Source organism: Eucyclogobius newberryi, unplaced genomic scaffold, assembly GCF_026437365.1.
Source record: "Eucyclogobius newberryi isolate DKJ021-1_F unplaced genomic scaffold, fEucNew1.0.hap1 SCAF_2, whole genome shotgun sequence".
Classification (NCBI taxonomy): domain Eukaryota; kingdom Metazoa; phylum Chordata; class Actinopteri; order Gobiiformes; family Gobiidae; genus Eucyclogobius; species Eucyclogobius newberryi.
Window position 1 is genome coordinate 9,699,965 of NW_027315834.1, and position 18,006 is coordinate 9,717,970.

The window sequence follows — 18,006 nt, forward strand, 5'->3', positions numbered from 1 at the left end:
CAGTAAACCCCAGTGTGAGGAGGAGCACAGAGGCAGTAAACCCTAGTGTGAGGAGGAGCACAGAGGCAGTAAACCCTAGTGTGAGGAGGAGCACAGAGGCAGTAAACCCTAGTGTGAGGAGGAGTACAGAGACAGTAAACCCCAGTGTGAGGAGGAGCACAGAGACAGTAAACCCCAGTGTGAGGAGGAGCACAGAGGCAGTAAACCCCAGTGTGAGGAGGAGCACAGAGGCAGCAAACCCTAGTGTGAGGAGGAGTACAGAGACAGTAAACCCCAGTGTGAGGAGGAGCACAGAGGCAGTAATAAACCCCAGTGTGAGGAGGAGCACAGAGGCAGTAATAAACCCCAGTGTGAGGAGGAGCACAGAGGCAGAAAACCCCAGTGTGAGGAGGAGCACAGAGGCAGTAAACCCCAGTGTGAGGAGGAGCACAGAGGCAGTAAACCCCAGTGTAAGGAGGAGCACAGAGGCAGTTAACCCCAGTGTGAGGAGGAGCACAGAGGCAGTAAACCCCAGTGTGAGGAGGAGCACAGAGGCAGTTAACCCCAGTGTGAGGAGGAGCACAGAGGCAGTAAACCCCAGTGTGAGGAGGAGCACAGAGGCAGTAAACCCCAGTGTGAGGAGGACCACAGAGGCAGTAAACCCCAGTGTGAGGAGGAGCACAGAGGCAGTTAACCCCAGTGTGAGGAGGAGCACAGAGGCAGTAAACCCCAGTGTGAGGAGGAGCACAGAGGCCGTAAACCCCAGTGTGAGGAGGAGCACAGAGGCAGTAAACCCCAGTGTGAGGAGGAGCACAGAGGCAGTAACCCCAGTGTGAGGAGAAGCACAGAGGCAGTAAACCCCAGTGTGAGGAGGAGCACAGAGGCAGTAAACCCCAGTGTGAGGACGAGCACAGAGGCCGTAAACCCCAGTGTGAGGAGGAGCACAGAGGCAGTAAACCCCAGTGTGAGGAGGAGCACAGAGGCAGTAAACCCCAGTGTGAGGAGGAGCACAGAGGCAGTTAACCCCAGTGTGAGGAGGAGCACAGAGGCAGTTAACCCCAGTGTGAGGAGGAGCACAGAGGCAGCTTGACAGTTTAAATACCACTTCTGAGGGTCACCAGTACGCGCAGAGAACCCCGAATGCACTACACAACTGAACATCTGTCAGACTCTTGTCCCAGTCTACAGCAGGGGACAAGATGGTGGTCCATTCAAGTCAATGGCGTGTGCTCATTGGCACATGTCGCAAAATAATCTCTTGAGCGCAACAGTAGCGAGCACGCAGATTCCCATACTCTGTTCACCGTAATGTCAAAACTGTAATTTTAGAATCTAAAATTTTAGAAATTGCAAAAGCGGCCACCACTCAATTTGGATCGTGGGCAGAGAGGGTGTGCCTTATACTAGTTAATATAATACATCCATGGTCTACAACAGCTTGTTATTCGCTTCCCACATTGAAAATAAAAACACACTGAAGCTCCGGCAGTTTTTTTTTTAACTTTCGGCCCAAAACAAGAGCTGGTGTTAGTCCGTGGTGGTGGTCAGTCCGCGCTGCTGATCTAAAACGAGTGCATCCACCTCATGATGGGACTTAGCTGTTACCGGCAGCAGGAATATGAAAACAGGTCCGTTTGAGATTCAAATCAAGTCCACTCTCCAGCGTACAAACGTTTGATTTGATTGAACGGTTTATTTCGAGCTTATAGCATAGTTTAGAACACATATGGTTTACAGTAATTACATGTTTGCATACACCTATCAACGTACAAGTGCACAGACAGGTTCACATGGAATTGCACATGTACATTTGAATGTCCACTGTATGTCCAAGATTCTTTAATCAGGCCTTAAATCAGGTTTACATGTATTTTGTTTGTTTAAATTGGACTAGGCCACATTTCTCTGGGCTCCAAGAACAATAAGAATTATAAATCACAAAGGCTGAATTTATTACGGCAATATAATGTCAATGGGGTCTCATTGTGTCTAAAAGCTATAAACCCTGTGGTTTAGACCTCTACAAACATATCCTGACTGAAACGCTCTTGTATTAATACATATCTGGGTCTTAACTGTTTGCTATATTGACAACCCGCAGTGGGACGTGACCCATCAAATCTGGACCTGACGCCAAGTGAAGACAACCTTCTTCCAACGCAGAGTTCAGGGCAAAGCCTATATATACTGTGATGGTATTTCTGTAACCAATGCCACTACTTATTCTGCTACTACTACTGCTGCTGCTGCTGCTGCTGCTGCTGCTGCTGCTGCTGCTGCTGCTGCTGCTGCTGCTGCTGTTGCTGCTGCTGCTGCTGCTGCTGCTGCTGCTGCTGCTGCTGCTGCTGCTGCTGCTGCTGCTGCTGCTGCTGCTGCTGCTGCTGCTGCTGCTTCTATTGCTTCTATTGCTTCTGCTATTGCTTCTGCTATTGCTGCTGCTACTAGTACTACTACACTCAAGGTTATAGCTTGGATAAGATAACTTATTTACAGCTTTTATATGGATAGAAAATATTGCACCTTCAATGAACTCAAGAAGAAATTTGGCTTGAATGACTCGGATACATTTCAGTATCTTCAAATTAAGTCCATCATGCAAAGTTATGTAAGCATCATGTTAGCAGATAACGAACCCTTAGATATCAAGTTCAGGGACGCAGTCTCTGGCAATGGAAAGGTATCTAAAATGTATAAATTGTTCTATAAAAAATCTTCTTCTTGCATCTCTAAAGTAATAAAAGCACAAGGGGAGAAAGACTCGGGCATACATTTAACGTCAGACATCAAAAAATATAAAATCATACAAATTAAGATTCGGTTCAGATCCTATATCACCCTACATAAACTTAAAAAAATGAATAATGGTGTTACAGATAAATGTTGGCATGGGTGTGGGATGAACGGAACTCTCATCCACTTACTGTGGCACTGCCCAGAAACACAAACATTTTGGTTAAAAATCAGAGATTATCTATGTAAATTATTTAAAATCAACTTTCCTTTAGAACCAGCAGTGGGCCTTCTGGGAAAACAAATAGAGGGAGCAACCACAAAAAAAAAAAATTCAGTAAAACGGCTAATTTGAATAAACTGGAAAGTGAAGAAACCAAATTGTTTTAATATACTGAACTTGTCTCTATGGAACAAGCAGCTTCTGTTCTGGAAGATCTGGGCAGTGACCACAGTGACCACAGTGACCACTCAGACCCTCTGAGTCAAATCATGGCACTCTTGACAGAAAATGAAACTGTTGGGGATATATCCTGTTATCAGTTCACTCTTGTTTATTGTATTTTTATTTAGTTATTTATTTATGTCATATGTGTGTGTGCATGTGGGCTGTTTCTTTCATTCATGTATTGTTTTTGTTTTGTTTTTTCTTGTTATTGTTGTTATTGTTGCTGCTGTTCCTGTTTATTGTCTTTGTTGTACAGTATATGTAAAATAAAAATAAAAATTATAATAAGAAAAAAAGAAAGAAAATATTGCACCAGGGATGATTGACAGTATGTCAAAACTAGCCCCAAGATGCCAATACAAGCACACAGTTGTAATGAACATGATTTAAGGCAGAGATTTGTGGATCTACAAACAGCGCAGGGGAAAGATTTGAAACCAAGTGTTTTTGTGAGGCTCAGAGGGACTTACTAAACAAGATTGATGAAAAAAAGTGTGAATGAAGCTTAATACAATTCTAGGTGTGAGAACATCAAAAACAAAACTGCAGCAGTGCAGGAATCGCTTTTAATAAACCGTTGAACAATCTGCACCAGCAATGTCCGCATCATTAGGTTTGAGTTTCTTCAGAATGTTTCTTTGTCAATGGAGTGTCTCCTGGCTTTTTAGCAGGAAACACAGGACAGAGGAGCGTGGTGTAAAAATAAACTGCAAATGGCCTTTCACATTATCTAAAACATGACACATGAACAACATACATCACATCCAGGACCTCGGAGAATGATTCATGATGGACTAGGACGCAATGGTGTGCAGTGACTTTTTATGTATGTGCAAGCAGGAACGGGGTGGTCTTCAATATTTAGTGGAGAACATTTGCACGCAAAAGTGAGGGGAGAAAAAACATGCAAAAGTGAGTTTCAAACCCGGGTCTCCCACAATAAGGATGAACACCTATTGAGCTAAACTCTATTGTTTCGCTTCTCCCCTGCATATGCTCAGGAAAGACAAAACCTGCAAACATCCAGGATTCCCACACAGGTTTATCCAACGTGGTTTGAGTTTGTCTTCAGAGCACATGTGCAACCCTTTAAAACAAGCTGCTGTCTGCGCTGGTACTAAAAGCCAATGTTAGAGAGCGGAGCATGAACGAGCCTCTGAACACGGTCACAGACTGAGCAGCTGCTGGAGAAGAAGAACCAGGCTTCCCGTGCAGTACTGCTCAGTGGCCTGTAGAGGCTACTAAAAGACACTGTGAGGAGAAAACAGGCTCATTTGGATATATTTCATACCAATTTAAATAATTGTTGTGACACATGGTAATTTTAGATTTTATTGGTCAATCACCGTTTGTCTAGATTGCCCTGACCGCACGCCACTGCTAAGATGAGTTTATTGTCACATTGGCTAAATTAGAAATATAACATGCTTTACAAAGTCAAACATGATTTTACAAGGAAATCTTAAAACAGGAGAAGACATGGCGTGAAGCAGCCATGGAGCGCTTCCGGTCAGGAGCCTAAATAATGGAAGCCCGTCAGCCACGGTCAGTTATCGCTCTGTGAAAAACTCCGCCCACCTGATCAACATTTATGAGGTCCGTTTTGATAATAAATCTAAACCTAAAGCAATATAAAACAGTTTGAGGTCAAAACAGCGTGTAGCAGCCAATGGAAGACAGGAGAAGTGGACGACCGGGGCCTCAGGGGTAAGAAGCCCAGTGTACACTCCACCACAGCAGCAGAACTATCAGCCTCCTCCAGTGTCTAGGCCCCAGCAGATGTTTCCTCAAACAAATCTCTTACGCTTTCGCTTCGTCTCTCTCTGCAAGGATCTATGCGCCAATGTTCATCCATACATTTGTCTATTTGGACTTTGGACTCACCCCGTACTCTCCTGTCTCCTGATTGGTCATCGCCCACAGGTCCACGTCGATGTCCCGAGCTTTTTTTTCGTCAGTCGTCACCAAACCGGTCACTCCTGAAACACGCACAAAATGCAGACAGCTCCATTATCTTGTCAGTTTGCTCTATCAACATTTAAGCTCTCACAAAATAGTCCATATATTCTGTAGGTAAACCATAGAAGAGATTTTCAAAATGATATCTCGTCAATTCAGATATTTTCCTTTTCACCTGCAGTGTCTCGCCTTAAGCTGTCATAGCAACCACATCAGACGACTGAAGGTTAGAGCTGCCAGCGTTTGCAAAAGATTATTTGTGGAATTATTCAATGTCAAGAGTAAAAAAAACATCACGTGTCAAACCCATGAAAATGAAAGGATTTGTTCCTATTCAACCTAAAAAGCTGATGTTTTTTTCAAATTTAAACAGATTTACTCTTTTAAGAAATTGTAATTTTCGAGTAGTTTTCTGACTCCATAATTTTCCCTCACCTTCATGATGTTATATACATTATATATTATGAACATCTGATGTTAACCTTGGAAGCAGCCAGTCGTTTAGAGGTGAATCCTGAGGCGCAGAATCGAGCTTATGAGAGTTGTGCTTTGATGGACCTCTGCATGTTTGAGTGAGTAATCTTTATTGTCCTGCATTTGAGGCGTGGGTGCTCACAAAAACTACTTTCCTGCTCTAGTTTCACCTGCAAAACAGCCACAGACCTGTAGCCTTGTAGCCAGTTTTGTGCAGGAAGCCAAAGGACCAGTTTATATTATTAAAAGTGCACTATAGCCACGTTTCCACTGGCCCCGTCTTCCGAACTGGTTAAGAGGCAAATTTCATCACCCAAACATCACAAATGTTTTCTTGATCAAATCTAAATTGTACCTGATGCACCTGATCCCATCAATTGCTCTAAAGGGCACCAACCCGGCAGTTTGGATTGAATTGGAACTAGGACTCAAGTGTCCCTCGTCTCTCCAAAGCCAGTTTTAGATGCACAACATCTACACATGCCAAAATTTAAACAGACTCAGATTAGGGGCACAGCTGGGAACAGTTTTGACCTGCATACATATTCTACAAACCACAAGAAGCAAAACTGTTTTTAGATGATGAAAATGGTCCCAAGTTAAATTAGAAACCGTGAAAAAGAGCTAATGAAAGAAGATGTGCGATGCGTCCTGGCGCGGCTCCGTGGAGCTGACACCGCGGCGTGCACAAAGCCAAAGTGGTTTAACTTGTTACAAATGTCTAAATCATGCTTTCAGAAATGCAATAGTCTGTAGTGTTTTCTAGAGCCTCGTTCTGATCTGCAGAAGAGCAAGAGAAGGGCTCCGGGTGATGCTGGAGCAGGGGCGGAGCAGGGACATTTTACGGACTGACCATTCTTCTCAGGGCACACAAATGTCTAACAGCAGCGGCCCTGGTCCAATCTCAGCAAATCACAAAAAGACATTGAGTAAAGCTAGTGAGTTATAAAGCTAGAGTGAACATGAAACTATAAACAACGGTTTGGTTCAAAACGTAAAGATGTCATTCATTAATGTGCACAGGTGAAAGCACTGGTGCGCTTCAAGGATTGAAAAAGAATATAGATTAGTGCAAAATGCAGTCAAAGAAGGTCTGAAGCTCTTGGTTATTTTACACCCTGAAGAAGACGCTATCAAAACACGTGGCTGTTTGTCCAAGTTTTAACAAAGGACCCTTCTCTTTAAGGTTGTGCTTTAGCTCTTCTCTGACTGCTTTGTCTGCATTTGTATTACTTTTCTGCGCCACCTTGTCTTAACGTCTGGACACTTTCAATCGGTACCAATCCTACCAGTGGAAACATGGCTCAAGTAACTTTTCTACCAGAATATAATCACTGATCTGGAATCATATTCCAGACCGTGAGACCGTTTCTGCACAAAAGATGACAACAAACTCGTTTAGAAGCCTTTTTGAATTATCTGGGACGTCAAAATGCAACGTCCACATTTCAAACCAAACGAGGTGCAGTTTGCATCAATCAAAACGTTGCTTTAAAAAACTAGTCGAGACCCAGTAAATTACATTTTCTACAAAAATGAATGAATACCTAATGACGATGATTCGTTTTCTTAATGTTCTAGATATGCATCGTCCACATCGTTAACAAAGGCCATTATCTGATGATTTTAGATTAAACTTGAGGAACTGAAATGGTGTAATTAGTATTGGATCGTCGTTTCAGTTTTGTATTCCGATCAGGGATGCACAAATGTCACATTGGCTAACACACAAATGATATTGCAACAAACTAAATGCATCGCAATAAACACAAATGTGACAAAAGTAAAAATTAAAAGGATGATTTTTGTTCATTATGTTTCTTATTCAGTCTGAATTACCCTTGATTTAGTCTCGGTTTTGCCTTTGTTAAGGTTTTATTTATTTATGTTTGACTTAAAGGCGGTATGGACGATTTTTCGGCGATTTGAGAACGCAGGTGGAAGTGCGCATGCGCACTCCCCCGTGCGGACTCATACAACACACACGTGCGTTTGTTTATTAGCGCAACGGAGCGCATCACATCGCTCGTCTCCCGTAGATTTCTGTCAACTTCTGCGTCAGCTCGAACTGTCTTTCTCCGTCTTCATTTTGCCCCGTACACTGAGGGAACTATATTATGATAGATCCATGCGCTTAGGCACGCGGAAGCGTGAGGAGGAACCGCACGCGGCTGCAGGTGAGCGGTAGGTGCGTTTTATGATTGATATGTGGCAGGACAAATGATTTATCCACGCCACGAGGAAATATGATACAAAATTTGCTGAAAAAAATCGTCCATTCCACCTTTAAACTATTGTGTCAAAAATAATAATAATACTGTAGTCATTTTGATATTGCATGAACAGTGACATAGCAGATTACAATAATTTCCAATATTGTGCAGGACGTCACTGAATCTCAATCTACGACTTTGACCATTATTTTTCGGTTTTGTTTGTTCTAAACCGGTCCTCAATATTGATCTGAAACAGCTTGAAAACAGAAACAGGTCCATAGACTTCTCTACTGCTGACTCTGCCTCTTCATTGTGACATTTCAGTTTTTATTTGTGGAAACGCAAAACAAAATAATAATAATAATAATAACTTTTATTTATATAGCGCTTTTCAAAGACCCAAAGACGCTGAACATAATAAAAAAGGGTGGGGTATTTACAGACAGGGGGGGACAACAAGTACAATACACATTTATATACAGATAAAATGAACAAGACAGAAGAAGTAGAGAGAAAAAGATGGGGATGTAACAGGGGGTAGAAGAGTAGGCAATGCGGTAGAGGAGGCTAGGGGTAGGGGAGGTCATAGGCTTGCGTGAAGAGGTATGTTTTTAGGTGGGATTTGAATGTTGTGAGTGAGGGAGAGTGGCGGACAGGTTGGGGGAGGGAGTTCCAGAGTCGGGGTGCTGCTCGGGAGAATGCTCTGTCGCCAAAAGTTTTGAGTCGGGATGTTGGTGCAGTCAGGGTGAGAGAGGAGGAGGATCGGAGAGCTCGGGTGGGGCGGTGGGGGATGAGGAGGTCAGACAGGTAGGGTGGGGCAAGGTGGTGAAGAGCTTTGAAGGTGAGGAGGAGTATTTTAAAGTTTATGCGCTGCTTGATGGGGAGCAAAACTGTCATCTAAACTGTCTTGGGTTGTAGTCGACTAAAGGAATTCTTGGTCGACTAAAGACTGTGCATTGATAAGTCGGCTATGTCCAATCCACGTTGGACGGCCACAAGGCTAAAACTTTGGCCCACTTCTTTTCTCCTTAATGACCTGATATGTTTGCGGGGATGTAAATGTTGAAATGTATGCAGATAATACGGTTGTTCATACATGGGGGAAGGATGCAGAACACATTGCCTCTAAACTTACAGAGGCTTTGGAGAAAGTTGCAAAGTGGCTACATGAGTCACATCTTTAAACTTTAAAATGGAACAGCAGCCATGTAGTTTGTCAACAAATTTTTAAAAAAAATGAGAAAAAGATTTTGGGTCTCACCTTCAAAAAACATGTGTCATAGCCCCAAATACAATACAGAAATGTTTAAATGCAACAGAAACTAATTTACTTTGGAAGCATCACGTCTCGATTTTACTACTGGTCCCTGGCAGGCAGAACTATCCTGAGGCCGTTGGAATCTCTGCACAAGCCTTAAAAACCCTGGACCAGAAACCACGGCAGCGCCACCACTGCCACGTCTTACACATACCGACTGCTAAACTTCGACAATATACAAAAACTAGCCACAATTCGAATAGTAAACACAATCTTAAACACTTTGTTCAGCTCACATCTGTTGTGACTTCCACCAGGGGGCAGTATGTCGTACAAAAACGTAAAACTACCTTTGCACAAACAGCCTTCTCCAGTAACGGAATAAAGGAGTGGAACATTCTTCTACTGGACTAAAAAGTCAAACAAACTATTCGACATTCTCTGTGGAACTGAAAAAGTGGCTCTGGAAAAATCAAACTTGTCATTAATGATTAAACCTTCTCCCACTTGTAATAAGCCTAATGTAGCGCCTTGTTAACCGTTTTATGACACATGCTGCGGAAATGTGTGTGTTATGTAAATATGTACCTGTATTTTATGGACTGTTTAAATAGTCTAAGCAAAACTGGGAGCTAATGTGTACTCCTTATCTTTATGTAAGTACTTATGTATTGAGCTGTGTAGTTGTGTGAGTGTATTTGGGTCAGAAAGTGAAATGATCTTATTGTTGAATGGGTTTTGTTTGCACTGTATCATTTATTCTCGTGCGGAAAATCTTTGTCTTTTACGAGCTTCACTGAACATTGTTCCTTCAAATAAAGACTAAACTAACTAAATAAAAGGGAGACAGCACTGGCAAAACTGTTAAATATCTGATCATGAAGTGCACACTGAGGGATCCCAGGACTACAGGAAATCACAAAATCACCGTACACTTTTCCTAGAAAGTAATACAGTACGGCACTAAATGTATCTAGCTAGAGAAATAAATACATGAATACAATTTTTTTTTAAATATAAATTCAAGTAAATAATAAAAAAAAATATTGCAAAATATATATGTGTACAGAACAAATGGGCAGAAAAAACAGATCTTACCTAGTTTATGAGTAACTATTATTTTGCTAATCTGACTTTGTTTGAGGAAACCGACTTTGTCATGAGTAACTTTTGTAGAAAACACCAATTTCACTTGAGTAATCAATGCTAAAAAGGCTTACAAAGGAAACGTTGCAATAATGTTTACACTTTCTGCGTAAAATAGTCTAATAAATGCTACTCTTACTTGAAAAAACAATATAATACTCCACATTTATCAGTAAAAATCCAATTTTAATGACCTTTGTGTGCACATTTGAATGTTGGATCAAGTGTTTGGAAACGCAGTAATGAACGGTTCAGGTTGTGTGTTTGGCGACCTCTTACCCCAGAATCGCCGGTTCAGAGTCCTCATGGTGATGTTGATGCCGTCGTTCTGAGCCCCGCCCTCTGCCAGCGTCTCCTCCAGGGCCATGGCGTACAGCAGGAACCCATCATAGAAGCTGCCCGCGATGTAATCCATCTGCCCGGGAGAAGAAGGAGTTCCCATTTTAATGTGTCCACTGGTGTTTTTACTTTTGATTTTCGCTCTCTGGTTGTGTTGTGTTCCGTATTTATTCCTTTTTTTTTTAAATCCAGAAGAAAGTACTTTCTCAAGTAAAACTAAAAAAGTATTTGATTAAAATAGTCTTTAAAGTTCCTATTGTGGCATGGTTTGAGTTAATTCTACTGGGGGTTTATCTTATATTGAATTACTTTTTTTAAACAATTTGAGTTTCTATGCCCCACAAATAAAATCCTAAAACCAAAAATACATATTCAGAATACCAATTTAGAGTTCGGTTTGGTGATGTTCAATTTGGGGGCAGAGCTACAAATACACATTCAATTTTTATAAATTACTAGTACTAGTGATTCTATTTTCCATTTTAATAAATGGGTCAAGACAACAATATATCAAGGATATAAGAAGGAAATGTAATAATTTATTGTATGTATAAATTGTGAAATCTGTAAAAACCATATTTGTGACTTTGTAAAAAGGGTGGGCATAATAAGCCTGTTCTGTTGATTTTGTTTTATGTAAAGAAATGTATGCATCATGCACTATGTATTTATCAACATGTGTTTTAACAGAAATAAACTCATATAATTTTCTAAAATCAGAGAAACATTGTGGTATTCAGGCGCACAATTTAGACTTCAAACTTTACAATACTGGTGAGAAAAATAGAAAGCGCAGCTAATAATGACCAATTTCACCTTCTCTAATTTGTTTTAAAGCTGTTTTAATCCTATATTGTGTTTTCAAAGAATAATGTAACGCATCTCACGGTGTAAGTATTCTAAGTGTTCAAAATATGTCGTTTTCTGTATTCTGAGACTAAATACATGTTTTCCCATCACTGCACACAATACAACCTCACATAGAGAGTAAAAAACACAATAATAAAACAATAATTATTCACACAAAAAAGCACACAAAATGACACAACAAAGATTCATATTGTCATTTTAAATTGATTTTAAACTGATTTTAAATTGATAAAGTGTCCAGATAATCATGTCGTTGCAATCCCTCATTCGTCCAGGAGTGTTCCATTGCAGAAATAGATTCAGTTGTAGTCATCTGGACTCTTTTTTTTAAGAAAAAACGAAATCTTTTCGAAACTCATCCGAGGGTCATTCTCAATCTGCAAATCAAGACCGGGAACTCAGATGTTTATCCTACTTTGAGTAGGCCCTGCCCACTGGGCAGGAGCTCCTGATAAAGGGTGTTTTTGGTTTCACCAGAAACCAAAAACGATCAAACTAGCTTCTTTGTTTACTATCAGTCCTTTAATGGGCTATCAGCCTCCGATTGTTACATGGCTCACTCTCTCTCCTTCCTCATTAACTGATTAGCATCAGAATGCCCTGGGCGTCTAACTCTCCAGGGGTTCAAAACTCCATTATAAACGGCCGTAAGGTTGAATCTTAACGGTAGAAATGGCAGCATTAGCGGTTTTCAGCCATAAATCTAAACATTCTCACAGAATGTGCTCTGCGCGAGTTCAAAGCTCCCCATTTTAAACAGTTTATGATGTAGCTCACTTTATCTGCAGTTAAATTCAGCACCAAAATGTTAACAAAAAGTCAAAAAGCTCAGAAGAGGAGTCATTACTGACTGACCGAAAAAAGGAGACATTTTGGATTCATATTTAAAGGTGACATATGAAAGGTTTTTACAATGTTCTAATTTTGACTGCATTTGGTGTATTTATACCTGTTGTACATATTAATGATAGGTTTACACCAATCAAGTAGGTATTTGAGGAGAAAATGTTGAAAAATCTGTAGAAAATGACAGGAAGTGACATCACACTAGGAAATATGTCGGTGTAATCCCTCATTCGTCCAGGCGTGTTCCATTGTAGAAAAAGCTTCAGTTGTAGTCATCTGGACTTGGTTAGAAAAAAATAGACGTTTCGACTCTCATCCAAGACAATGACTCTTGGATGAGAGTCGAAACGTTAAAAAAATTTCTAACCGAGTCCAGACGACTACAACTGAAGCTTTTTCTATCCAGTTAAGGTTTCTGCAGAGAATTAACTTTTTTGACTCTCTAAACATTAGTTCAACAAAATAAAGTCATTCTCATATATTTTCATTTGTCAAAAAAAAAAAAATATGTTTACAATTCTTAACCAAATTCCATATATTCATCTTAACTGCATTTTAGTTCAATGAGTTGTCCGACCTGTAGGGGGCACTTGAATTCACTTCCTGTTTGTATTTGATGACATCACACTAGGAAATTATCCAGAAAACACTAGGCAAAAACTAATTTAATTTCACTTTTTATCTGTTTTGACAAATAAAATATATATTAGAGTGACTTTATTTTGTTGAATTAGTGTTTAGAGAGTCAAAAAAGCTGTTTCTTTGAGTAAATTATGCATAAAATTAGACTGAACGTCCCTAGTGTGATATCACTTCCTTACAAATTTCTTGACTTTTCTCCACAAATGCCTACTTGATTGGTGTAAAACTATAGTGTATATGTACAACGGGTCTAAATACACCAAATAAAGTCAAAATTAGAAAATCGTAAAAACCTGTCATACGTCACTTTAAAATGTTCTATCTTATTAACCAGTTGTATTTCGTTTAATTCGCATAACTGAGGAAATCTGCTCCTCAGTACTCATTCTTGTGGTTTTTGAGCTCAGAGTCGCTACACAAAAAGACGTAGAAGCATAAATGAAAGTAAGTGAGCAAACGTGACTCGCTGCTCCAGAAGCTCTGACGAGGATTTCTGTTTAATGTGGAAAATCAAATCAAATCGACTCGACCGAAACCCACACATTTGGTCCATTGTTAGTGTGAACGCCATGTGCTTGTGAAAAGACGGATCGCGGTGTCAGAGGCTAGCGCTCGTAAAGGCTAACGGCGTGTTCGGCATTAGCTTACACAGGTTTGTGCACGCGTAAAACCAGAATGGCTCGTTTGGCTGAGTTTACTGCTGATAATTGAGGGAATGTGGTTTCAAATGGGATAAAGCATAAGACACATTTTACTCGTGAACATGATTATTATTATTTCAGATTTTACTAACATTTGTACCCAGTTTCACCAAGTTTATAATTGTACTTCCTGGTTGGACATGAGGTAGAGGTAATTCCATAACTTTTACCTAGCAACCGTACTGTAAACAAGAGCCAAAATTCATATAAATGACACAACAGTTATGATTTGACAAACTATAATACCTTTATTTTGTTGAATGACGGTTTAAACTGTCAGAAAAATGTGTCAGTTAAACTGTCTCTGTGTTTTCAACGGCACGTCGACATCACAGAGGGATTCAGCTGTACTTCCTGTAACTTTAAAGTCTTATTTTTCCAAAGTTTTTTCACAAACTGCAACTTAACGGAGGCAAATCTATGATCAATATTTACCACAGGTCCAATCCCACCATACTAAGCCATAATTAGAAAAACATTTTCATGTTGTTAGCAAAGTTTCATACCCGCTTATTCTCACGTAAACACCAAAGCCACTTACAAAAGGCTCCTAAAATTGTAGCATTACATTTTTATTACTTAATAAAAATAAGGTCTGTTCAGATGTTTTTTCCTGTTGTATTGTTATTATCACTGTAATTACTTGGCTGATCTACATGAAACAAAAAAAACAGCACACGGTTCAATTATAGATTCTCCTTCGGGATTTTGGGATCTAAAAAAATAATATTTAATCAATACAAGCAGTGGAGGGAAGTAGTGTAAAAAAAAATTGCTTTAGTCTTTTACTTAAAGGAATTATGGAGGAGTCTCTTTCCTTGTGGCGTGGACAGCCGAGTAGTTCATTCACATGTCAATCATAGGATGCACCTACTGCAGGCTCGTCGTCAGGAGAGCAGCACGTTTCCCTGTGTCTAAGCGCAAGGATCTATTATAATATAGTTCCCTCCGTGTACGGGACAAAATTAAGACAGAAAAAGACAGTTCGAGCTGGCTCAGAAGAGACGAAAATCTACGGAGGTAGGCAGGTAAATTTGTTAACGTTTTTTGTCCATGGTGTCATTTTCTACAGATTTTTCAACGTTTTCTCAACAAGTATCTACTCGATTGATGTAAAAGTATAATTGATATAAATCAACAGGTTTAAATACACCAAATAAAGTCAAAATTGTAAAAACCTGTCATACACACAAGTCAACTTTAAGTAAGTTTTACGACGAATAGTTTTTATTTTTATTTCAGTACACGACTGAGCACAGATCTGTACTTTCTGCTGCACTACATGTTTAACTGGACTGAAAAGTAAAAAGGACACATTCATGGTAAAATCCTGACCAAAGGTTTTGAGTTCAAGCCCCTGATTCGAGCAACAACAAAAAAAAACACTGATATTCACTAGAAAATATAGGAAAAATCAATATACTTTTACTTTTTACTCTCACAGTACATTTTTAAGGAGTACTTCGACACTTCTTTATGCAACCTTTACTTTTACTTGTACTGGTACTTGTTTTTGCTCCTTACTACATGTTTCACTTGCACAATTGAGTACTTCTTCTACTGATGACAGAGACGTGGTGATACTCACCAGTGACGGCTCCAGGTGGACGCCAAACTCCCGGTGAGCGCGTTTGTGGAGCTCCCGCTGAAAGACCTGGTACTCAGGGTTTTCCGGCGGCCGGTACGTGATCACGAACACCGACTGCAGCACACACAAAAGACACACAGCGACAATTACAGCAGTCCAAATCCAAAAGTGACTCAAATAATTACTTTTTTTTTCAGATTTGTAATAGAAGTTCTTGCTGATTTATTGCGTTGGAGTGTCAGAAGGAAAAATGGGCAGAAATGTTGGGGTTAAAAGTCCTCCGTCAGGGCATTAGGATTTACTGGCTGTGTTTGTGAGTAATGTTTTTCTTTGCTTGATTGCAATTTATTTGTCGACCCGATGCAATCACTGGCTCCGTTTTCTCGCTGATTTACTTGAGTGCTGAGCAGTTATATAAAGTGACGGAGGTCGACAACTCTTTTCAAGAAGAAAATCATCAAACGTTGCACAAAGATCTGTAGTTCACACACAAACTAGGGCTGAATTGATCAATTAATCTGCCACTACTCGATAACTGAGATAATCATCAACTATTTTAGTAATGGAATAGTTCAAAACATGTCACGGAAGATGGAGAGGTTTTATGGATAAGACGGAGCAATAATTACATCAAATTTACGAAAATCCTACTGCGTCTGTCAATATTTTCCATTTGGACGTCCAGAAGCACTTTCTCTTTTGTGATCTAAACCAAGCACGTAACTGACAGAATAATCACTAGAGTCACTGATTAGCAAAATAATTGTAAGTTTCTGTCTCCTAAACAATATTGAGGTATTAATTTCATAATCGATCCTGTTGAAGTGTTTGTGAGTTTACAATTACAGATATAAATCTGCGGCTGCAGTGACTCTGACAGTACGAGGCCTTTAGTGCTCATTATAAAGCGATTGATGATATTTAAATACACTGCAGACTTCGGATTCACTGAAGACATGAGTTTTTCGCCACATCATGATCTCAAAACACGACTGAAGTCTGCAAAAGATCATGTTTTTGTCAACAAGTATTAAAAAAAACAACTAACAATTGTAAGAGCAGAATCTGATCTGGTGTGATCAGAAGGTCGTATTTGTGGCATGATCAGAAGGTCGTATTTGTGGCGTGATCAGAAGGTCGTATTTGTGGTGTGATCAGAAGGTCGTATTTGTGGCATGATCAGAAGGTCGTATTTGTGGCGTGATCAGAAGGTCGTATTTGTGGTGTGATCAGAAGGTCGTATTTGTGGCGTGATCAGAAGGTCGTATTTGTGGCGTGATCAGAAGGTCGTATTTGTGGCGTGATCAGAAGGTCGTATTTGTGGCGTGATCAGAAGGTCGTATTTGTGGCGTGATCAGAAGGTCGTATTTGTGGCGTGATCAGAAGGTCGTATTTGTGGCGTGATCAGAAGGTCGTATTTGTGGCGTAATCAGAAGGTCGTATTTGTGGCGTGATCAGAAGGTCGTATTTGTGGCGTGATCAGAAGGTCGTATTTGTGGCATGATCAGAAGGTTGTATTTGTGGCGTGATCAGAAGGTCGTATTTGTGGCGTGATCAGAAGGTTGTATTTGTGGCGTGATCAGAAGGTCGTATTTGTGGCGTAATCAGAAGGTCGTATTTGTGGCGTGATCAGAAGGTCGTATTTGTGGCGTGATCAGAAGGTCGTATTTGTGGCGTGATCAGAAGGTCGTATTTGTGGCGTGATCAGAAGGTTGTATTTGTGGCGTGATCAGAAGGTTGTATTTGTGGCGTGATCAGAAGGTTGTATTTGTGGCGTGATCAGAAGGTCGTATTTGTGGCGTGATCAGAAGGTCGTATTTGTGGCGTGATCAGAAGGTCGTATTTGTGGCGTGATCAGAAGGTCGTATTTGTGGCGTAATCAGAAGGTCGTATTTGTGGCGTGATCAGAAGGTCGTATTTGTGGCATGATTAGAAGGTCGTATTTGTGGCGTGATCAGAAGGTCGTATTTGTGGCGTGATCAGAAGGTCGTATTTGTGGCTTGATCAGAAGATCGTATTTGTGGCGTGATCAGAAGGTCGTATTTGTGGCGTGATCAGAAGGTCGTATTTGTGGCGTGATCAGAAGGTCATATTTGTGGCGTGATCAGAAGGTCATATTTGTGGCGTGATCAGAAGGTCGTATTTGTGGCGTGATCAGAAGGTCGTATTTGTGGCGTGATCAGAAGGTCATATTTGTGGCGTGATCAGAAGGTCATATTTGTGGCGTGATCAGAAGGTCGTATTTGTGGTGTGATCAGAAGGTCGTATTTGTGGCGTGATCAGAAGGTCGTATTTGTGGTGTGATCAGAAGGTCGTATTTGTGGGGTGATCAGAAGGTCGTATTTGTGGCGTGATCAGAAGGTCGTATTTGTGGCGTGATCAGAAGGTCGTATTTGTGGTGTGATCAGAAGGTCGTATTTGTGGCATGATCAGAAGGTCGTATTTGTGGTGTGATCAGAAGGTCGTATTTGTGGCGTGATCAGAAGGTCGTATTTGTTGCTTTTAGCTGGAGACTGAATTGCTGCGCAATGATTGGCCCGTTCTCGCTGACAGAAGCTGTAGTTAACCTGAACTCTACAAACATGTAACAGCAGCTCTGCACAAAGCCTAATCACACTTAATGACTCTGGGCCTGTGACTGAGGCAAGCACTCAGGACCTGGACCAGAGCCAGAGCCAGAGCCAGAGCCAGAGCCAGAGCCAGAGCCAGAGCCAGAGCCAGAGCCAGAGCCAGAGCCAGAGCCAGAGCCAGAGCCAGAGCCAGAGCCAGAGCCAGGACCAGATTCAAGACTAGAACTAAGACCAGAGCCT

At 40.8% G+C, this 18,006-nt stretch overlaps 1 protein-coding gene across 1 annotated transcript in view; it reads right to left on the reverse strand.

Moving 5' to 3' along the window:
- The window catches only part of npr2 (natriuretic peptide receptor 2), a 123,163-nt gene that overhangs the window by 88,694 nt on the left and 16,463 nt on the right, over window positions 1-18,006 (reverse strand). The window contains exons 3-5 of the mRNA XM_072453441.1: window positions 15,197-15,310; window positions 10,490-10,625; window positions 5,042-5,136 (exon numbers count right to left, since the gene is read on the reverse strand). Of these exons, the coding sequence (XP_072309542.1) occupies window positions 5,042-5,136; window positions 10,490-10,625; window positions 15,197-15,310 (345 nt within the window). The remainder of the gene's footprint in view (window positions 1-5,041; window positions 5,137-10,489; window positions 10,626-15,196; window positions 15,311-18,006) is intronic.